General features: G+C 41.2%; 2 protein-coding genes across 2 annotated transcripts in view; both read left to right on the top strand.

Moving 5' to 3' along the window:
• Positions 1 to 1,148: 1,148 nt before the first annotated feature.
• LOC100126627 (fish-egg lectin) overlaps positions 1,149 to 20,396 on the top strand; it is a 45,897-nt gene continuing 26,649 nt past the window's right edge. The window contains exon 1 of the mRNA XM_041569770.1: positions 1,149 to 1,212. Within this exon, the coding sequence (XP_041425704.1) occupies positions 1,164 to 1,212 (49 nt within the window). The 5' untranslated portion in view covers positions 1,149 to 1,163. The remainder of the gene's footprint in view (positions 1,213 to 20,396) is intronic.
• LOC108696927 (fish-egg lectin-like) lies at positions 1,587 to 2,467 on the top strand. The gene is made up of 2 exons (XM_041569771.1): positions 1,587 to 1,835; positions 2,205 to 2,467. Exons 1-2 carry the CDS (start codon positions 1,670 to 1,672, stop codon positions 2,453 to 2,455), a joined length of 417 nt encoding a protein of 138 aa, XP_041425705.1. The 5' UTR covers positions 1,587 to 1,669; the 3' UTR covers positions 2,456 to 2,467.

The following is a 20,396-nucleotide window of genomic DNA, read 5'->3' as shown; positions in this document are numbered from 1 at the left end:
GTTTCGCAAATTTTTTGCCGCTTTGTGAATTTCGCAGGAAATTCTCAAATTTTTCGGCAAAACGCCCCAAATTCACTCATCGCTACCTGAGAGTGATGTGTATGAGTAGCCTAAAAAAAAAGCTATATTGGGTATTAAAATAAATATTCCATGGAAATTCATTTATTTTCATGCATTTGTTCAAAGACAGAAATCAATCGTATGTTTACAAATAATACATTGTTATGGTGTCATTTCATAGAAGCTCTCTGAGCTCAGCAAGAAACCATCCCCTGTGTATATTCCTATTCTTGGCTGTAGGGTGGCTCTGTTTGTTCCTATGGATATTTGGGCTCTTGGGTTCAATATTACAATGCAGAATGTTCTCCCGATTTCTTCTATAGTTCATAATAATAATGCTAGGTTAATCCTAGTGTATATATATATTAGCACCTGTGCTGTGAAAACTGCAATAGAATTCCCTTGGATGGCTGATGTGATTATTATTTGTATTTAATTGTAACGCACCAGTACATTACAGACAATGTATTTTATTATTATTATATTATTATTTAATTCTCAGCTTATCTAAAACCCACATATCCTTGTACCTCCACAGCAAAGTTGTAATTATTCTAAAAATACCAGGGCAGAGCTATTACTAGGGTTGCCACCTTTTTGAAAAATCTTTACCGGCCAGGGAAGGGGGAGGGTCCATGAGGTGTAGCGGCATAGCGCTGTCACTGGGGGCATGGCCATGACATCAAGGGGCGGGCCAGAGTCGTGGATCGTGGAATAGGTAAGTTTTTTTTTAACTATAGAGGGAAGCAAAGGGTGGGCTGAGGGTGCATCGGAGGCAGGCCGGGAGCAGTTTGAATGGTGATCACAAATTTACCGGCAGCTACATTGCCGGTAAATTTGTAATACTGGCCCCGGCCTGGGCTGGTATTTTACCGGCTAGGCCGGTGAAATACCGGACAGTTGGCAACCTTAGCTGTTACTGAGATCTCAAATCTCACTCTCACTGAGAGTTATAAACCTCCAGGCAATAATGATCCTCCCACTGCCCATTCACCCAGTCTCCACCCCCTCTGGCTGTGAGGGAGGAGTCAGAGCAGATATATAAATAAGGCAGGAATTACAGACCGAAAAAATCGTTTCTCCTGCCTGAGCAAAAAGTCACCATGCTGCTCTTCATCTGCTTATACCTGCTGTACGCAGGAGCCATTGCAGGTAATACAAGTATTTCTGTCTTTTTCTTCTTTCTAGACCTAAATATGTCTCAAACCGAACCACTTCATATTACAGATGAGTTTAATACCTTTGTACCTGTTACAATACTGACCCATTTTCTTCTGTATTTCACAATTCCTACTCTGGTTCTTGTTACACCCACTTGAATCATCAAGGAAGTCTTTAGCTGTTTTTGCAACACATTGTATTTTACATGTCACTATCCAGCAGCCTTCCTACAGGTCTCATAGCCAATGATGGTAGAGGGAACCCAAAGGCTACAAAAATGTCTGTTCAGACCCTCAGAAGAGCCTAAGGAGGGGTCAGGAGACAAAATCTTATTTTTGCCCCCAAAAGTTAAGTTGTGTCTCTCTGTACCAATAAGACATTCTCTGTTACTTTGCAGAACTGCCATGCACGGTTATTCCCGGGAAGCTGAAGCAGTTGGACGTGGGGAATGGAGAAGTCTACGGGGTGGCAGATGATGACACTATTTACTTCTGGCACTCAAACCATTGAAGGAAGGCTCACTCACGTGACTGTGGGACCAGCAGGAGTTTGGGGAGTCAACAAAGATGACTACATTTACAGACTGAATAATTTCTACTGGGTACAAGTATCAGGTAATGGGTGTGGGACCTCTTGTTTGGCTGGGAGAGGGAAGGCATAGGGGAAAATTCACTAACCTCCGAAAATTTGCCAGCGACGGCTCGCTCAGAGCGCAACACTTCGCCAGGCGTAGATTCGCCAGGACAATGCTAATTCGCTAAAATCCAAAGTTGCGTCCACGGTGCCGAACACTGGCGAATTTGCGCCAGCGTTGGCTAATTTGCATAGGGCGGGAAGTTAAAGTTGAATGGACGTATATGTTGCATCCCCTGATACTCCTGTGCCACAGTGGGTATCAATGAAGGCTGCTCTTTGTGCATAACAGTAAATGCTGTTTTTAGTAATAAAGGTATTTAGGTCATCGTGTGCTCTTTTCCCCACAGGGCGCTTGAATCCGATAGATGCTGGGGGTGATAAATTCATTTCAGGAGCCAATGCTGATGATGACATTTATTGCGTGAGCCAGGATCCAAGCACCTTCCCTGCAAATGCCATACCCTATGTACATGTTGAAGGGAAGCTGAAGCATTATGCCTGCGGGCCTCTTGGTTGCTGGGGAGTCAATAGTGCCAATGAGATCTATTATCGTAACCAGGTGACCCCCAAGCTCATGCCAGGGTACAGGATGGGTTAGGGTGGAAGGCAGTCTGATCATGGTGGAGGTTGGAACTGACGGCTCAGTCTTTGGTGTCAACTCAGAAGGCCCAGTGCTCCAAAGGTAATAACAAGAATACTAGAATTTGTTAGAAAATTCTTAAAAAGATGATTTGCTGCAGGACACTATTGTGTATGCCCTCTTGTAACTTGCAGCTAACATTTCCAATTTAGACAAATAAAAACATTAAAAACATTAAGCCTGGGTGCAATTATAATGTTTTTAAAAATTAGTGATGAGCACAACTTTCCCTTGTTTGTTATAGTTATACAGGAGCAGTGACCAGCTCCATGTTGTAGCTCCCACCCTTCCCAGCTATAGTCAGGTGATCCCACTGGTGTCTAATAAAAGGGCAGCCAAGTTTGGGAGTTTTACTTTGAAAGCAGCAAGTAAGTTGCAGGTAAAACTTAGTCCCTTTGTAAAATGTATAATGAAGCAATTGAATTCTTAATGAATGAGATGAAAATTGAGCATAGGACTGGCCAGATATGGGATGACTTTGACGTAGTTGTTCAGCTTAAATATATTGTAATATATGGACAAACAATCCCTGTTTTGTTTAAAGGGTAAGGCATTTTTCAGTAGCAGTAGCACAAAATGTCTCTGTCTTAAATATAATGATAATGGGTTGAGTGCAGAGGACTCTTGTATTTGTCTATATGTATTTTGTGGTCACAACCTCATTGCACCCCAGCTTAATGTTTTTAAAAATTAGCGGTGAGCACAACTTTCCCTTGTTTGTTAACATTTCCAGTTTATTGATTGTCTCACTTCTGGTTTGCCAATGCGTGTGGCATCAAAAATGTCATTAGAGTGTAATTGACTGGGTGCAAGTCTGTAGCTGATTGATGACACATTGTGCAACCAGGGTTGTGGTAATTCCAGGGTCCCGAGTGTCAGTGTTCATCAGCAACAGTCCTGGGTCACAGAGTTATTCACCATTGTACAATATAGTGAGTGTACCCCGACTTCACTTTATAGGAATATTAGAAGTCTTGGATATAATAATTACATTAGGACTTACAGTATGTTGCATCCCTGCAAGACAGAGGTCGAATATCATTATAAATTATCAGCGATGTCATTTGCGAGACTGAAAATGTCATTTTAATTTAATTATAAAGTATAACGTGCACCCATTATATAATAAGAGATATAATAATTACATTAGGACGTGTGTTGCATCCCGATCATTATAAATTAGTGGAGTAAAATATATCCGAGTGAACAACGTTTAGTGATGTAACCAGTTATTATCCGAGCTTAGTGATGTCACTTGACTGGTGGAAAATTTTCATTATAAAGTTTAATGCACAGACATTATATAAGAAGAGTTTAGCAAACTGTATATTCACAGAAGGGTATACATCACATCACCAAAATGTAACAAGAATTTCAGTAATATAAAGCCAATGTCTAATTATCTAATCACTGGAATTCACTTCTATCTTCAGAGCCGGGATCTCCCCCAAGAACCCCCGAGGAACCTCATGGATTGGGATAGACGTCTGTAACAGCTTTCGGTACGTCAGCTATGATGCCGGGTTCCTGTGGCTCATTGGTGATAATGGGAGCATCTTTAAATGTGAATATCCTGAATCCATGCTGCCTCATTTGTTATGAAAATGAAATAAAAATCCCACAGGTACCATATTAATAAAGCAACGACACGTGTGGTGTTTCTGTGGTTTAGGCACCAACCAGAAAAGAAATGTACAGAAAAAGAGTTTACACTTAGCCCTTCTACATTAGTAAATGAGTATGGTATTAGTAATTATAGTATCAAGTTCTGGGAGCATTTACTTACATTATAAGAGGGGTAGGTAAGTGTAAGGGAATAGTACAGCTTTGCCTTAAAGGGATCCTGTCATCAGAAAACATGTTTTTTTTCAAAACGCATCAGTTAATAGTGCTACTCCAGCAGAATTCTGCACTGAAATCCATTTCTCAAAAGAGCAAACAGATTTTTTTATATTCAATTTTGAAATCTGACATGGGGTTAGACATTTTGTCAATTTCCCAGCTGCCCCATGTCATGTGACTTGTGCCTGCACTTTAGGATAGAAATGCTTTCTGGCAGGCTGCTGTTTTTCCTTCTCAATGTAACTGAATGTGTCTCAGTAGGACATGGGATTTTACTATTGAGTGTAGTTCTTAGATCTACCAGGCAGCTGTTATCTTGTGTTAGGGAGCTGCTATCTGGTTACCTTCCCATTGTTCTTTTGTTTGGCTGCTGGGGGGGGGGAAGGGAGGGGGGTGATATCACTCCAACTTGCAGTACAGCAGTAAAGAGTGATTGAAGTTTATCAGAGCACAAGTCACATGACCGGGGGCAGCTGGGAAATTGACAATATGTCTAGCCCCATGTCAGAATTCAAAATTGAATATAAAAAAATCTGTTTGCTCTTTTGAGAAATGGATTTCAGTGCAGAATTCTGCTGGAGCAGCACTATTAACTGATTTGTTTTGAAAAAAATTTTTTTCCCTTTTAAAGTGTCCTTTGACCTCAATGTTTATCAATTTCCCACTTGCTTTGTTGTGGTTCCAGCTGCATTTCGTTTTCCTCCTGATTAATGTAAAGTGATTTTTCTGTTTGAATAATGGGGGTCAGTGGTGCTGGGTGACACAGTAAAGGCTTTAACTTTTGTCAATCCAAATAAAAACAAATTGTGTCAATAAATGTTCTCATTCATTTGTTTAGCATAGCATGGATATATGAAACCATGATTACAGTCAGTCTATTTTAGATATCCAAGGCAATCAATTAACATTTTACTTCAATTTAAATTACTGCTCTACCCTATCATCCATTGTTTTAAGCTAATTTACTTACCATTGACCTTGATCTGGGAGCTTCTTTTCTTCCAAAAAAGTAACTGTCCCAGTACTACTTGCTTAACACCGTGCCTTCATTTTTTGGGTCCTGATAGACCCTTCGTTTAAAGCATAGAAATAACACACTGCATGGTTTATTTATTAAAAATCAGAGAAGTGAATCAAAAAACACAATTTTTTAACGCAATCTAAATTTCTTTCTTTGATTATGTTTTTTTTTTTAAATAAAACTCACTAGTTTAAATATTAGCTTCACATCACAATAACATTTTTAGAAATGCCTTAATCCCCTTACCCACTTTCTAATAAATAGACCCAACTAAAAGTTGTAAACCCCAAACTGTCCACTAGTTGGCACTGTACCCCTGCCAAACTCTATAAAATATACCCTAAAAGCTCCAAAAACTGTTACACGTATGGCTCTCCTGTCCCCAACTCAACACATATTGGTCTAGCACACTTTAGATATAACTTTATTTACACAGATCCCAACAAAAAAATACAGATATACCATTACTTTTACTAAATGTAATACTAGAGAAAAACCACCAGCTGTCCCACTTCTCTTATTTCTTATACAATGGGGAAATAAAGGTTCTTGAACTTGAATTTACATTTGAAATTTATATAAAACACTGATTTCTACTTTTCATAACAATAAACAGCATTTAAAGAAATTGGCTAGATGAAAACTATTTGTCAAGACTTTGTCAGTCATGTATTATTATAATTGCTTTATACCCCTCCCCCTGAATTTTGACAATTAAAAAAATAAAGAATAGAAGGCAAAATAGAAAATGATAAAATGAAACTAATTCCAAAAATGTTTTACATATATCAATAGTAAAAAGGTATAAGTAAAGACTGAGGCTTAATTATTTCTCCTCCTTAATGTAAATAGAGGCGTTTCAGGACCCACTCTCTATTGGTAAAGATGGATCAACACAATCAAGCGACTGATGCAGGACATGAAAAGATAATGTTGAAAGGACCAGGCCCTGATGGAATATACCAATAAGGACTTAGGGAGTTTAGTTCAGTTCAGTCTAGAACACTGATATGTTCAGACTCACTTTCATCTGGTATGTTATGTATGGATTGGAGGAATGTAAATTAATACGGGGTTCCATTGTAAACAATTATAGGCCAGTTAATTTGACAACATTTAAAAGGGATCACATTCAATATTGTGTTGAAGGGGAATGACATGTTCAGTAGGAAATGTGAGACAAAGTTGATTCTGTTACTGTTCTGTATTGTGTCCACCTTTACAGTAGTTTAATGTGAGGACATGATGTTTATAAACATTTCACTGCTGATTTAGAATCAACAGCCGACTTCACAGTGGATGTGAAAATGTATTTAGTAAATGTTTGGTCCTGATGCCATGATAATTGGCACAATTTGTGTCAGATGTTTGAAAAAGACTTATAGGTTATTACAGACTGAGACAGTGTTGCTTTAAGGAGGTGGTTATCTAATCTTTTCAGTTCCATCCATCTCTGTAAGTCCAGCTTTTGCTGCAGGTCCCCCTTAGCTCATAACAAGGTTACAGATATATAGAAACATTGGGGTGTCACCCTGCTATAGTTCCAGGGGTACCCAGGGTACAAATAAGCACTCACCCCAAATCTCCCCCTAAATGGCCTTCAGACTGGGCCCCCTTAGCTCATAACAAGGTTACAGATATATAGAAACATTGGGGTGTCACCCTGCTATAGTTCCAGGGGTACCCAGGGTACAAATAAACACTCACCCCAAATCTCCCCCTAACTGGCCTTCAGACTGGGCCCCCTTAGCTCATAACAAGGTTACAGATATATAGAAACATTGGGGTAACAGTCACCTTGCTATAGTTCCAGGGGTACCCAGGGCACAAATAAGCACTCACCCCAAATCTCCCCCTAACTGACCTTCAGACTGGGCCTCCTTAGCTCATAACAAGGTTACAGATATATAGAAACATTGGGGTAACAGTCACCCCTGCTATAGTTCCAGGGGTACCCAGGGTACAAATAAGCACTCACCCCAAATCTCCCCCTAAGTGGCCTTCAGACTGGGCCCCCTTAGCTCATAACAAGGTTACAGATATATAGAAACATTGGGGTGTCACCCTGCTATAGTTCCAGGGGTACCCAGGGTACAAATAAGCACTCACTCCAAATTTCCCCCTAACTGACCTTCAGACTGGGCCCCCTTAGCTCATAACAAGGTTACAGATATATAGAAACATTGGGGTGTCACCCTGCTATAGTTCCAGGGGTACCCAGGGTACAAATAAACACTCACCCCAAATTTCCCCCTAACTGACCTTCAGACTGGGCCCCTTAGCTCATAACAAGGTTACAGATATATAGAAACATTGGGGTGTCACCCTGCTATAGTTCCAGGGGTACCCAGGGTACAAATAAGCACTCACCCCAAATCTCCCCCTAAATGGCCTTCAGACTGGGCCCCCTTAGCTCATAACAAGGTTACAGATATATAGAAACATTGGGGTGTCACCCTGCTATAGTTCCAGGGGTACCCAGGGTACAAATAAACACTCACCCCAAATCTCCCCCTAACTGGCCTTCAGACTGGGCCCCCTTAGCTCATAACAAGGTTACAGATATATAGAAACATTGGGGTAACAGTCACCTTGCTATAGTTCCAGGGGTACCCAGGGCACAAATAAGCACTCACCCCAAATCTCCCCCTAACTGACCTTCAGACTGGGCCTCCTTAGCTCATAACAAGGTTACAGATATATAGAAACATTGGGGTAACAGTCACCCCTGCTATAGTTCCAGGGGTACCCAGGGTTCAAATAAGCACTCACCCCAAATCTCCCCCTAAGTGGCCTTCAGACTGGGCCCCCTTAGCTCATAACAAGGTTACAGATATATAGAAACATTGGGGTGTCACCCTGCTATAGTTCCAGGGGTACCCAGGGTACAAATAAGCACTCACTCCAAATTTCCCCCTAACTGACCTTCAGACTGGGCCCCCTTAGCTCATAACAAGGTTACAGATATATAGAAACATTGGGGTAACAGTCACCCTGCTATAGTTCCAGGGGTACCCAGGGTACAAATAAACACTCACCCCAAATTTCCCCCTAACTGACCTTCAGACTGGGCCCCTTAGCTCATAACAAGGTTACAGATATATAGAAACATTGGGGTGTCACCCTGCTATAGTTCCAGGGGTACCCAGGGTACAAATAAACACTCACCCCAAATCTCCCCCTAACTGACCTTCAGACTGGGCCCCCTTAGCTCATAACAAGGTTACAGATATATAGAAACATTGGGGTAACAGTCACCCTGCTATAGTTCCAGGGGTACCCAGGGCACAAATAAGCACTCACCCCAAATCTCCCCCTAACTGACCTTCAGACTGGGCCTCCTTAGCTCATAACAAGGTTACAGATATATAGAAACATTGGGGTAACAGTCACCCCTGCTATAGTTCCAGGGGTACCCAGGGCACAAATAAGCACTCACCCCAAATCTCCCCCTAACTGACCTTCAGACTGGGCCTCCTTAGCTCATAACAAGGTTACAGATATATAGAAACATTGGGGTAACAGTCACCCCTGCTATAGTTCCAGGGGTACCCAGGGTACAAATAAGCACTCACCCCAAATCTCCCCCTAAGTGGCCTTCAGACTGGGCCCCTTAGCTCATAACAAGGTTACAGATATATAGAAACATTGGGGTGTCACCCTGCTATAGTTCCAGGGGTACCCAGGGTACAAATAATCACTCATCCCAAATTTCCCCCTAACTGACCTTCAGACTGGGCCCCCTTAGCTCATAACAAGGTTACAGATATATAGAAACATTGGGGTAACAGTCACCCTGCTATAGTTCCAGGGGTACCCAGGGTACAAATAAACACTCACCCCAAATTTCCCCCTAACTGACCTTCAGACTGGGCCCCTTAGCTCATAACAAGGTTACAGATATATAGAAACATTGGGGTAACAGTCACCCTGCTATAGTTCCAGGGGTACCCAGGGTACAAATAAACACTCACCCCAAATCTCCCCCTAACTGACCTTCAGACTGGGCCCCCTTAGCTCATAACAAGGTTACAGATATATAGAAACATTGGGGTAACAGTCACCCTGCTATAGTTCCAGGGGTACCCAGGGCACAAATAAGCACTCACCCCAAATCTCCCCCTAACTGACCTTCAGACTGGCCTCCTTAGCTCATAACAAGGTTACAGATATATAGAAACATTGGGGTAACAGTCACCCCTGCTATAGTTCCAGGGGTACCCAGGGCACAAATAAGCACTCACCCCAAATCTCCCCCTAACTGACCTTCAGACTGGGCCTCCTTAGCTCATAACAAGGTTACAGATATATAGAAACATTGGGGTAACAGTCACCCCTGCTATAGTTCCAGGGGTACCCAGGGTACAAATAAGCACTCACCCCAAATCTCCCCCTAAGTGGCCTTCAGACTGGGCCCCCTTAGCTCATAACAAGGTTACAGATATATAGAAACATTGGGGTGTCACCCTGCTATAGTTTCAGGGGTACCCAGGGTACAAATAAGCACTCACCCCAAATTTCCCCCTAACTGACCTTCAGACTGGGCCCCCTTAGCTCATAACAAGGTTACAGATATATAGAAACATTGGGGTAACAGTCACCCTGCTATAGTTCCAGGGGTACCCAGGGTACAAATAAACACTCACCCCAAATCTCCCCCTAACTGACCTTCAGACTGGGCCCCCTTAGCTCATAACAAGGTTACAGATATATAGAAACATTGGGGTGTCACCCTGCTATAGTTCCAGGGGTACCCAGGGTACAAATAAACACTCACCCCAAATCTCCCCCTAACTGACCTTCAGACTGGGCCCCCTTAGCTCATAACAAGGTTACAGATATATAGAAACATTGGGTAACAGTCACCCTGCTATAGTTCCAGGGGTACCCAGGGTACAAATAAACACTCACCCCAAATCTCCCCCTAACTGACCTTCAGACTGGGCCCCCTTAGCTCATAACAAGGTTACAGATATATAGAAACATTGGGGTAACAGTCACCCTGCTATAGTTCCAGGGGTACCCAGGGTACAAATAAACACTCACCCCAAATCTCCCCCTAACTGACCTTCAGACTGGGCCCCCTTAGCTCATAACAAGGTTACAGATATATAGAAACATTGGGGTGTCACCCTGCTATAGTTCCAGGGGTACCCAGGGTACAAATAAACACTCACCCCAAATCTCCCCCTAACTGACCTTCAGACTGGGCCCCCTTAGCTCATAACAAGGTTACAGATATATAGAAACATTGGGTAACAGTCACCCTGCTATAGTTCCAGGGGTACCCAGGGTACAAATAAACACTCACCCCAAATCTCCCCCTAACTGACCTTCAGACTGGGCCCCCTTAGCTCATAACAAGGTTACAGATATATAGAAACATTGGGGTAACAGTCACCCTGCTATAGTTCCAGGGGTACCCAGGGTACAAATAAACACTCACCCCAAATCTCCCCCTAACTGACCTTCAGACTGGGCCCCCTTAGCTCATAACAAGGTTACAGATATATAGAAACATTGGGGTAACAGTCACCCTGCTATAGTTCCATGGGTACCCAGGGCACAAATAAGCACTCACCCCAAATCTCCCCCTAACTGACCTTCAGACTGGGCCTCCTTAGCTCATAACAAGGTTACAGATATATAGAAACATTGGGGTAACAGTCACCCTGCTATAGTTCCAGGGGTACCCAGGGTACAAATAAGCACTCACCCCAAATCTCCCCCCAACTGGTCTTCAGACTGGGCCCCCTTAGCTCATAACAAGGTTACAGATATATAGAAACATTGGGGTGTCACCCTGTTATAGTTCCAGGGGTACCCAGGGTACAAATAAACACTCACCCCAAATCTCCCCCTAACTGACCTTCAGACTGGTTCCCCTTAGCTCATAACAAGGTTACAGATATATAGAAACATTGGGGTGTCACCCTGCTATAGTTCCAGGGGTACCCAGGGTACAAATAAGCACTCACCCCAAATCTCCCCCTAACTGGCCTTCAGACTGGGCCCCCTTAACTCATAACAAGGTTACAGATATATAGAAACATTGGGGTGTCACCCTGCTATAGTTCCAGGGGTACCCAGGGTACAAATAAGCACTCACCCCAAATCTCGCCCTAACTGACCTTCAGACTGGGCCCCCTTAGCTCATAACAAGGTTACAGATATATAGAAACATTGGGGTGTCACCCTGCTATAGTTCCAGGGGTACTCAGGGTACAAATAAACACCCCAAATCTCCCCCTAACTGACCTTCTAACTAAAGCCCCACTAATTGGTGTAAGGAAACAGTGGGCCCTTAGTAAGGTTTTTAGTGAAAAGGGTATCAGTGTCGCCTACCCTGAAACTTTTTATAGTAACCTAATAATAATGAATAAGATACATACATGAATGCTCAGGCACAGTACAGTTATTGGTTGTGCAACATTTTACAATCTGTCGGTTCCTATAATTAGTGTAGCTGAAATGACCGGTTGTGTCACAGCTATTTGGATCACAACAGGTTTTCCTAGTAGGGAGAATTTACTAAATGATCCTGAAAAGGTGAAAGAAGCTTACCTTTACGGGCGGATTCAATGAATGAAGTGCCACAGACTTTATCCGTGGGCCACTGTACACTAACACCTTCACAAGTTCGAACCCCTTTCCAAAATGCAGACCAAACAGGAAAGTGACTAAGCTGCAAAAATTAAATATATTTCAACTGATTGGTAGGATTCAATGGGGGCAAATTCACTAACATCTGGACATTTGCCAGCGTTTGCCAAGACAACGCTAATTCACTAAAATACGAAGTTGCGTCCAGGGCGCCGAACGATGACGAAATTTCGCTAGCAGTTACTTGGCAAGCAAAGTGAAGTTGCGTGAGCGTTGGCTAATTTGCATACGGCGGGAAGTTAAAGTTGAATGGACGTATATGTTGCAGCAAATACATTACATTACACAAGCCAGGGAACCTTAATAAAATAAAATAAAGTTGTTATATTGCCCTACACATGAGCCCAGTGTATAGTTTATGTGCCATATGTTAGGAAATGTAGGGGGAAGCCGAGTACCCTAAAAAAAAAAACTACGATCTTTTGCAGCCTATCACCCTGAAAAACGGAAAAGTCGCCAGCATTTTTTGGGACTCCTATCTACTCTATTGCACTTTGCCTGGTCTGAGCTGGCGAAGGCAAGTCTGGCGCAAGAGGAAACGGTCAGTAAAATCCGCATCTTAGTAAATTTGTGTAGTTATGTCCATTCGCCACAGTGAAAATTCGCCTGGCGTTAGAGTGCGAAGTAGCGTTAGAATCTCCTTCGCCAGCGAATTTACGCTTGCCCCCGTTAGTAAATTGGCGAAGTCCCGAAATGATGTCATGCTGGCGAATTTTCGCTAACGTAAATCACTTTACTCAATGCTGGATTCATTCAGGGCAACCATTACATTTCACCATGGAGTGTAAAGCATAAAACTGCTAATGTGTGCATATTTCAAAAGACATTTTTAATTGCTTTTCCTGAATGTTGATATCTCAAAAGGCCTAAAGAATCAAGGGAATACTGATCCTCCAACCAGCCCATTCCTGTGGGTTTACTCAACATTATTTTCTTTTTACAAACCAGATACAAGAATTTAGAGTTCGATTTCGCAATTTACCACAGCCAGGTAAAGTGATGCAACCAAGGTTCCCAGAGATGAAACGATTTATTCAGATTATCCAGCCCAGAGACAGCAATTTATATAGAGATCTTCCAAAATGTGCCCACAGGTCATACTTCCTTCTCTCTCTCCCTCTTCTTCTTCTTCTTCTTCTAATCCTTCTCTTCCTCTTCTTCCCTCATTTTCAGCCAAAAACCAGCTCCATTGTTATACTGTTTCTATCCCATTAACCAAAATGGGGAATGGTTCTGATTGGCTGACGGCAAGCGAATCAGGAAAAACAGATCATTTATTTAGATGTCCTTTTTACCAAAAACAACTGTACAAACAATTCCTCTTTGAAATGTAAAAGACTCTCTCCAGATGGTTTGAGTTTGGGTCATAAAAACTCAAGATGTCTCCTACCCAACTAAGGATTAATTACAATTACTTGAAGTTGGCAGGAACTAAGAAATGAGTAAATTAAAGCGTACAGATGTCATTAGTAAATACTAGAGTTATCAATGGTAGGCATTATATATTGGGAAACATATATCATATTCATATCTACATAAGTCTACATATAGTACACCAAGAAAGTGGAAGAAAATGTAAAGAAAAGCAGGTTTAATAAAAAAATGTTCATTAAAGGGGTTGTTCACCTTTGAGTTAGCAATAACAATACATGTGAAGCCTTACAGAACATTTGTTTTTCAGATGGGGTCAGTGACCCCTATTTGAAACTAGAAAGAGTCGGAAGAAGAAACCAAATAAACTATAAAAAAAACTTTAAAAAAGAAATAATGAACTCGGTCAGGAAAAAACAAAACATCTCACAATATACCTCCCCCTACTTGTCATGGATAGATAACAAAAATTTCCCACAAGGTATACGAAATCCTATCCTTTATCATTGGAGTGTAAACGGTTTACAAAACATACATGACATACTAGACAATACATATTCAGCGTTCTCTCCAAATAAACTAGCAGAAAAATTTCCATTTACCACCAACCATATATACTTGAGTCTACAAATCATTCATTTTGCAAATACCACAATAAAACTCTTATCAAACAACGACAAGAACAATTTACTAAACCAACGGATTGAGACATTCTAAAACAACATACTAAAGTCATGACACTACTTCCGGCAAGTGGATATCAGGAAATGTCACTACAGATTCTTCATAACTCATATATCACCCCAGTTAGGGGATTTAATATGGGTAACCTCTCCTCAGATGAAAGTCTAAAATGCCGCGACCCGGGAGCAAACCTATTACATACCATATGATCATGTCCTTTAATGCAATCCTTTTGGAAGGAAGTAATTTCCTACGGTGCACAGATGATTGGGAAACCCTTCCATTCACACATAGAATGGGCTCTATTCAGCAACACTACATCGTTCACACAAATTACAAAAACCGACAAACACCTTATGGGAAGACTGGCAGCAGCAGCCAGGAAAACTATACTGCAACAATGGCTACACACTGATCCTCCGCCACTGATACTGGTGAAACAGAAACTACACCATATTTTTCACATGGACTGGCTAGAAACCTTAAAGGAAAACTATACCCCCCAAACAATGTAGGTCTCTATAAAAAGATATTGCATAAAACAGCTCATATGTAAAACCCTGCTTCATGTAAATAAACCATTTTCATAATAATATACTTTTCTAGTAGTATGTGCCATTGGGTAATCATAAATAGAAAATTGCCATTTTAAAAAATAAGGGCCGCCCCCCTGGGATCGTAGGATTCACTGTACTCACAAACATACCAACAAACCATACATGGTAGGTCACATGAGCCAATTAACAGACAGAGTTGTGTCTTTTGCTTCCTCACTTCTTCCTGTTACAGTTAGAGCTGCAGTATTTCTGGTCAGGTGATCTCTGAGACAACACACAGACTATCACGAAATGGTGGCTCAAGGCAAGAGATGTAAAAGGGCAATATTTAATTAAATATATATTCCAGTTTGGTAAGATTCTTTAATATGCCACTTAATATGATATGAACTATCTGTTGCTTAAGTGTTCATTTTGGGAGTATAGTTTTCCTGTAACCAAAAAATAACACAACACCTCAAAATTTTTTGATACATGGACAACTTACATTACACATCTTCCCCAACGAACTAAATATCTCACAATCTATACTTTTAGACACACATCATGGTATGATATGGAAACCTTGAAAGATCACCCTTTGATCATGGAATCATCCCAATTTCTAACGGCAATACAACAAGAGCACCTGCAACCTGATACTGCGCCTCCCAGGAGTCATCAGATAAACAGACTGCTGTCATCCCATCTAAACTAATCCCCATAGGACTAACCCCCCATGCTAATCGCCATACCTGAGCAAAAAATTGTTGAAATGTCTTATATTTGATGTCATAATCACTATGGGGCAAATTCACTAAGATTCGAAGTTGTGCCAGGCGCAACTTCGCCGCACTTCGCCAGGCGTAGTTTCGCCAGCGCTCCGCAAATTCACTAAAATCCGAAGTTGCGCACAGGGGTAGCGTAAGGTTGCGAAGTTGCGCTAGCGTTGATTCGCTATGTAAAGCGAAGTTACGCTAGCGAAGGCTAATTTGTATACGGCGCCAAATTCAAATTTCAATGGAGGAATACGTATCAGCACTACAAATGCCTAGAAAACCTTCAAATCATCAAATAAAATTTTTATTTTGCCCTAAACATGTGCCCACTGTCTAGGTAAGTAGCCATGAGTCAGGAAATGTAGGGGGGAAGGAGGGGAGCCCCAAAAAAAATTTCGATCTTTTTCAGCCTATCACCCATAATGTAGAAAACACGCCAGCGTTTTTTGGGACTTAGAAAAAATTTTGACTTTTTTTTAAACAATCCCTATCTACTCTATTGCGCTTCGCCAGGTCTGAGGTGGCGAAGGAAGTCTAGCGTAAAAGGTAGCGTTCAGTACACTGCGCAAGTTAGTGAATTTGTGTAGTTACGTCGCTAGCGAAAATTCGCCTAGCATAAAGGTGCGAAGTAACACTAGCGAAACTACGCCAGCGTTCGTTAGTGAATTTGCGCAGTAACGAAAATGCCAAACGCTAGCAAATTAACGCTAGCGTTCGGCGCTTAGTGAATTTGCCCCTATAACTTTGCATTACGGAACCATGTGCATATGTATCATGTGATTTCACTTTATCGTTTTCAATAAAAACAAGTTATAAAAAAAAAAAGAAATAATGACCAACTGAAAAGTTGCATAAAACGGACCATTCTATAACTACTAAAAGTTAACTTCAAGGTAAACCACCCCTTACATAACTCATTAATTATATCTTAGTTGGGATCAGGGACAAGCTACTGTTTTATTATTACACAGAAAAAGGAAATCATTTTTTTAAAATTTGGATTATTTGGTTAAAATTGAGTGTATGGGAGATGGCTATTCCGTAATTCAGAGCTTTCTGGATACAGGTATGGGACCTGCTATCCAGAATGCTCGGGACCTGGCGGTTTCCGGATAACGGATCTTTCCATTATTTGGATCTTCATACCTTAAGTCTACTAAAAAATCATGTAAACATTAAATAAACCCAATAGGCTGGTTTTGCTTCCAATAAGGATTAATTATATCTTAGTTGGGATCAAGTACAAGTTACTGTTTTATTATTACAGAGAAAAAGGAAATCATTTTTAAATATTTGTATTATTTGGATTAAATGGAGTCTATGGGAGATGGCCTTCCCGTAATTCAGAGCATTCTGGATAAAGGGTTTTCATATGATGGATCTCCTCCAAATAGAATCCCAGTTTATCTGTTTAAATCTGGCTCCATGATCTTTGTCCCTGCAGCTAAAGTTGGAAACAGTAAAGGGGATGTAAAGGCAAAAATAAAATCCAATACAAATCTCTACACAGTCGCCTACTGCTCTACAGGGAAACAAACCGAATCCGAATTCATAAGATGTTTTTAAAATAAAAAAGAATCCACAATTTGACCTTATTTATTATTAAAAAAAGCACAAATTAATCGGATCGGGGGATAACTCAATAAAATCGAATGAGAACCAGAATCGTATGATTTTTTCAGAAACACTCGTTTTTTTCTGGCTTTTTCCCTAAAAGTCTGAAATAGTCAGATTTTTGGGCTAATTCCAGTGCAGACCGCGGAAACTTCCAAATATGTTGGGGACCTCTCCCATTGACTTATATAAAACCTCCGCAGGTCTGAGATGTTGGATTTTCAAATTCAGACTTTTTGTACCCTCAGGGGATAATAAATCTCAAAAAATAAATTTATAAAAAACTTTATAGTAAACATTTTTTCAAGTTTTTGCCATTCCAATAACCTTAATGTGTAGTGACTTCAACTCAATCACATGTTAATGTGCCCTTTGGTTTGAATTGATCTTGTCAGATTTAAACTTCTAAATTTAGAAAAAATTCCAGGGAAAGTATGTGAGAAAAACATATGAGAAATCTTAAAATCCTCAGAAAAGAGCCTCACCAATTGTTTATGTTGATGAGAAGCAGCGCTCAAAATGCATGGAAATCAACACTCATTCTAGCAAAGGCATGGCGGCTGAATTATGAAATATTGAACTTAACGATTCCCAGCAGTGTGATATTTCTTTCCATTTAACAAAGTTTTTTTGTCAGGACCATTTTATTCCACAGGCCATATTTTTTGTTTCGGGTCTTCATGGAGACTTTATTTAATAAATATTTTAGGTTATTTACATTCTTGTTCATGTTGGCTCTCTTTGCAGCTTTAGAGTCACGGCACACGCTCAGATTCAGGGAGATTAGTCGCCCGACGAAAAAACGCCTCTTGTTCGGGGCGACTAATCTCCCCGAACTGCCTCCCATTGGCTAGAATGTAAATCACTGGCGGGATGGCACTCGGATTGCTTCGTTTTCCAAAGTCGCCTCGAGGAAACTTAAGGCAACTTTGGAAATCGAAGCGCTCCGAGTGCCATCCCGACGGCTATTTACATTTTAGCCGACGGGAGGCAGTTCGGGGGGATTAGTCGCCCCGAACAAGAGGAGATTTGTCACCAGACGACTAATATCCCCGAATCTGAGCGTGTGCCCTGACCCTTAAAGGTTAGTGAGGAGATCTGAAAAACGAAAGTAGCAGTTCTTGGCTGAAGATACATTTTTGCAGGGGGAAATTGTTGAATAAAGGATAAGTAAACCTTAAAAAAACTGAATGTAAAATATACCTTCAGAAGAAAAACAGAGGAGTGCCATCCCGCCGGCTATTTACATTCTAGCCGACGGGAGGCAGTTCAGGGAGATTAGTCGCCCCGAACAAGAGGAGATTTGTCACCAGACAACTAATCTCCCCGAATCGTGTGCCCTGACCCTTAAAGGTTAGTGAGGAGATCTGAAAAACTAAAGTAGCAGTTCTTGGCTGAAGATACATTTCTGCAGGGGGAAATTGTTGAATAAAGGATAAGTAAACCTTAAAAAAACTGAATGTAAAATATACCTTCAGAAGAAAAACAGAGGAGTGCCCTTTCCTGTCTCTTTCCTGAGCAGAGCAACATCAGAACACTCCTCTGTTTCTCTTCTGAAGGTATGTCTCTTTCACTGTTTCACTGTACCATTACAGCAACTGACCAGCAGGTGGAGCTGTTGTTAAAAATGCATTATATTAGCTCTGAAACTGAAAAACAAAAATAATTTAAATAGCAAATTGCACACTGAGCAATTTTGCATTACATTTTTTAAGGTTTACTTATCCTTTATTAAACATATTTTCCCCCTACAAGAATATAGTGGTCTCTGGGAATTATGGCAACAGGCACTGACTGGGATTTCAGTTGAAGCTGTTTAAGTGGTAAATATTAAAGGTGAGCTGGTTCTGGAATGATAAGTTTACAAATAAAGCAGTGACCTCTGTACTGTGCTTATTATTATCCTGCCTTCCCATGTGCTGTAAGGACAGCCTGGTTATGCAATTACACTCAGGCTTTAAAAAGACACATATTATTACAATTTATCAGAATTACGTGGGTTCTTAAAATAAAAAAAATAAATAAAATATATTGGGGAGTTTTTGCTTTACTTTAACCAGTGTAAATCCATGCAGAGACTGAGCCAAGAAACAAACAGGACAAGTGTAGAAGGTGGGCAGTGGCACTGTACTGAATCACGGGCAGGCAAGAAGATAAACGAAGGATAAGTACTGGCAAAGACATGGTTAATAGGATGGCTCACAGACAGGCAAGGAAGGATGAAGTTCAAGGTTCAATGTCCAATGAGTAGATGAGGGCAGGTAGTGTATGAGCAGAATCTGGACAAGTCAAGGACAAGTAGTTGAGGAATGTGAAGCTGTGGGTTCTGCATGAGGATTCTGCTCACTCGTGTCCCACTTGCTGTACAGTCTCTAATGCTGAACTCCGTAACTGCACTTTAAGCTGGAGTGGAAATACAGAAACTGCTTCAGCAGCAATCAGAATAGAAGGCGAGTTCAGCAGACATTTTAATGTCCATGTATTTAGAGTAACTTAGCTATTGTATTTCATTGACGTTAAATTGTTGCACTAAAATTTGCAATATTCATCACAGCTCCACTTATAAACCAATTCCACAGCCTCAGTGGTCCTCAAAGTCCCTTCTTCTTCCATTGTGTCCTTTTCTGGCTTTATATCATTGCACCTGTTTACACCTCTGTCACTCTCATTCTCCCCACTCAACTCCCAATTCCTGCGTCATAACTCATCTGTCTGTCTCATCTACACAAATTCACTAAGATGCGGATTTTACTGAACGTTAGCTCTTGCGCCAGACTTGCCTTTGCCACTGCAGACCAGGCAAAGTGCAATAGAGTAGATAGGAGTTCCTCCAAAAAAAAGTCCTAAAAAACACAGGCGTCTTTTCAGTTTTTCAGGGTGATAGGCTACAAAAGATCGTAATTTTTTTTAGGGTACCCGGCACATAAACTATACACTGGGCTCATGTGTAGGGCAATATAACAACTTTATTTTATTTTATAAAGGTTCCCCGGGCTTGTGTAGTGTAATGTATTTGCTGCAACATATACGTCCATTCAACTTTAACTTCCCGCCGTATGCAAATTAGCCAACGCTAGCGCAACTTCGCTTTGCTTGCTGAATTAACGCTAGCACAACTTTTCCATCGTTCAGCGCCCTGGACACATCACATTTTAGTGAATTAGCGTTGTCCTGGCGAATTTTCACCTGGCGAAGTGTGGCGATGTGAGAGAAGCCGTCGCTGGCGAATTTCCGGAGGTTAGTAAATTTGCCTGTGTCACCTACTGTGCCATGTGCCTCCTCTACATGCTCACTGAATGTATTAGTAGACACGGACCTGGCGGTTGGTAATGCTGGAGTCCTTCAAGGTCGCACGGCGCACTATATTGAAGAAGCGGTTCCGCACCCCA

This window comes from Xenopus laevis, chromosome 7L (assembly GCF_017654675.1).
Source record: "Xenopus laevis strain J_2021 chromosome 7L, Xenopus_laevis_v10.1, whole genome shotgun sequence".
Classification (NCBI taxonomy): domain Eukaryota; kingdom Metazoa; phylum Chordata; class Amphibia; order Anura; family Pipidae; genus Xenopus; species Xenopus laevis.
This window is presented reverse-complemented; position numbering and strand designations above follow the sequence as displayed.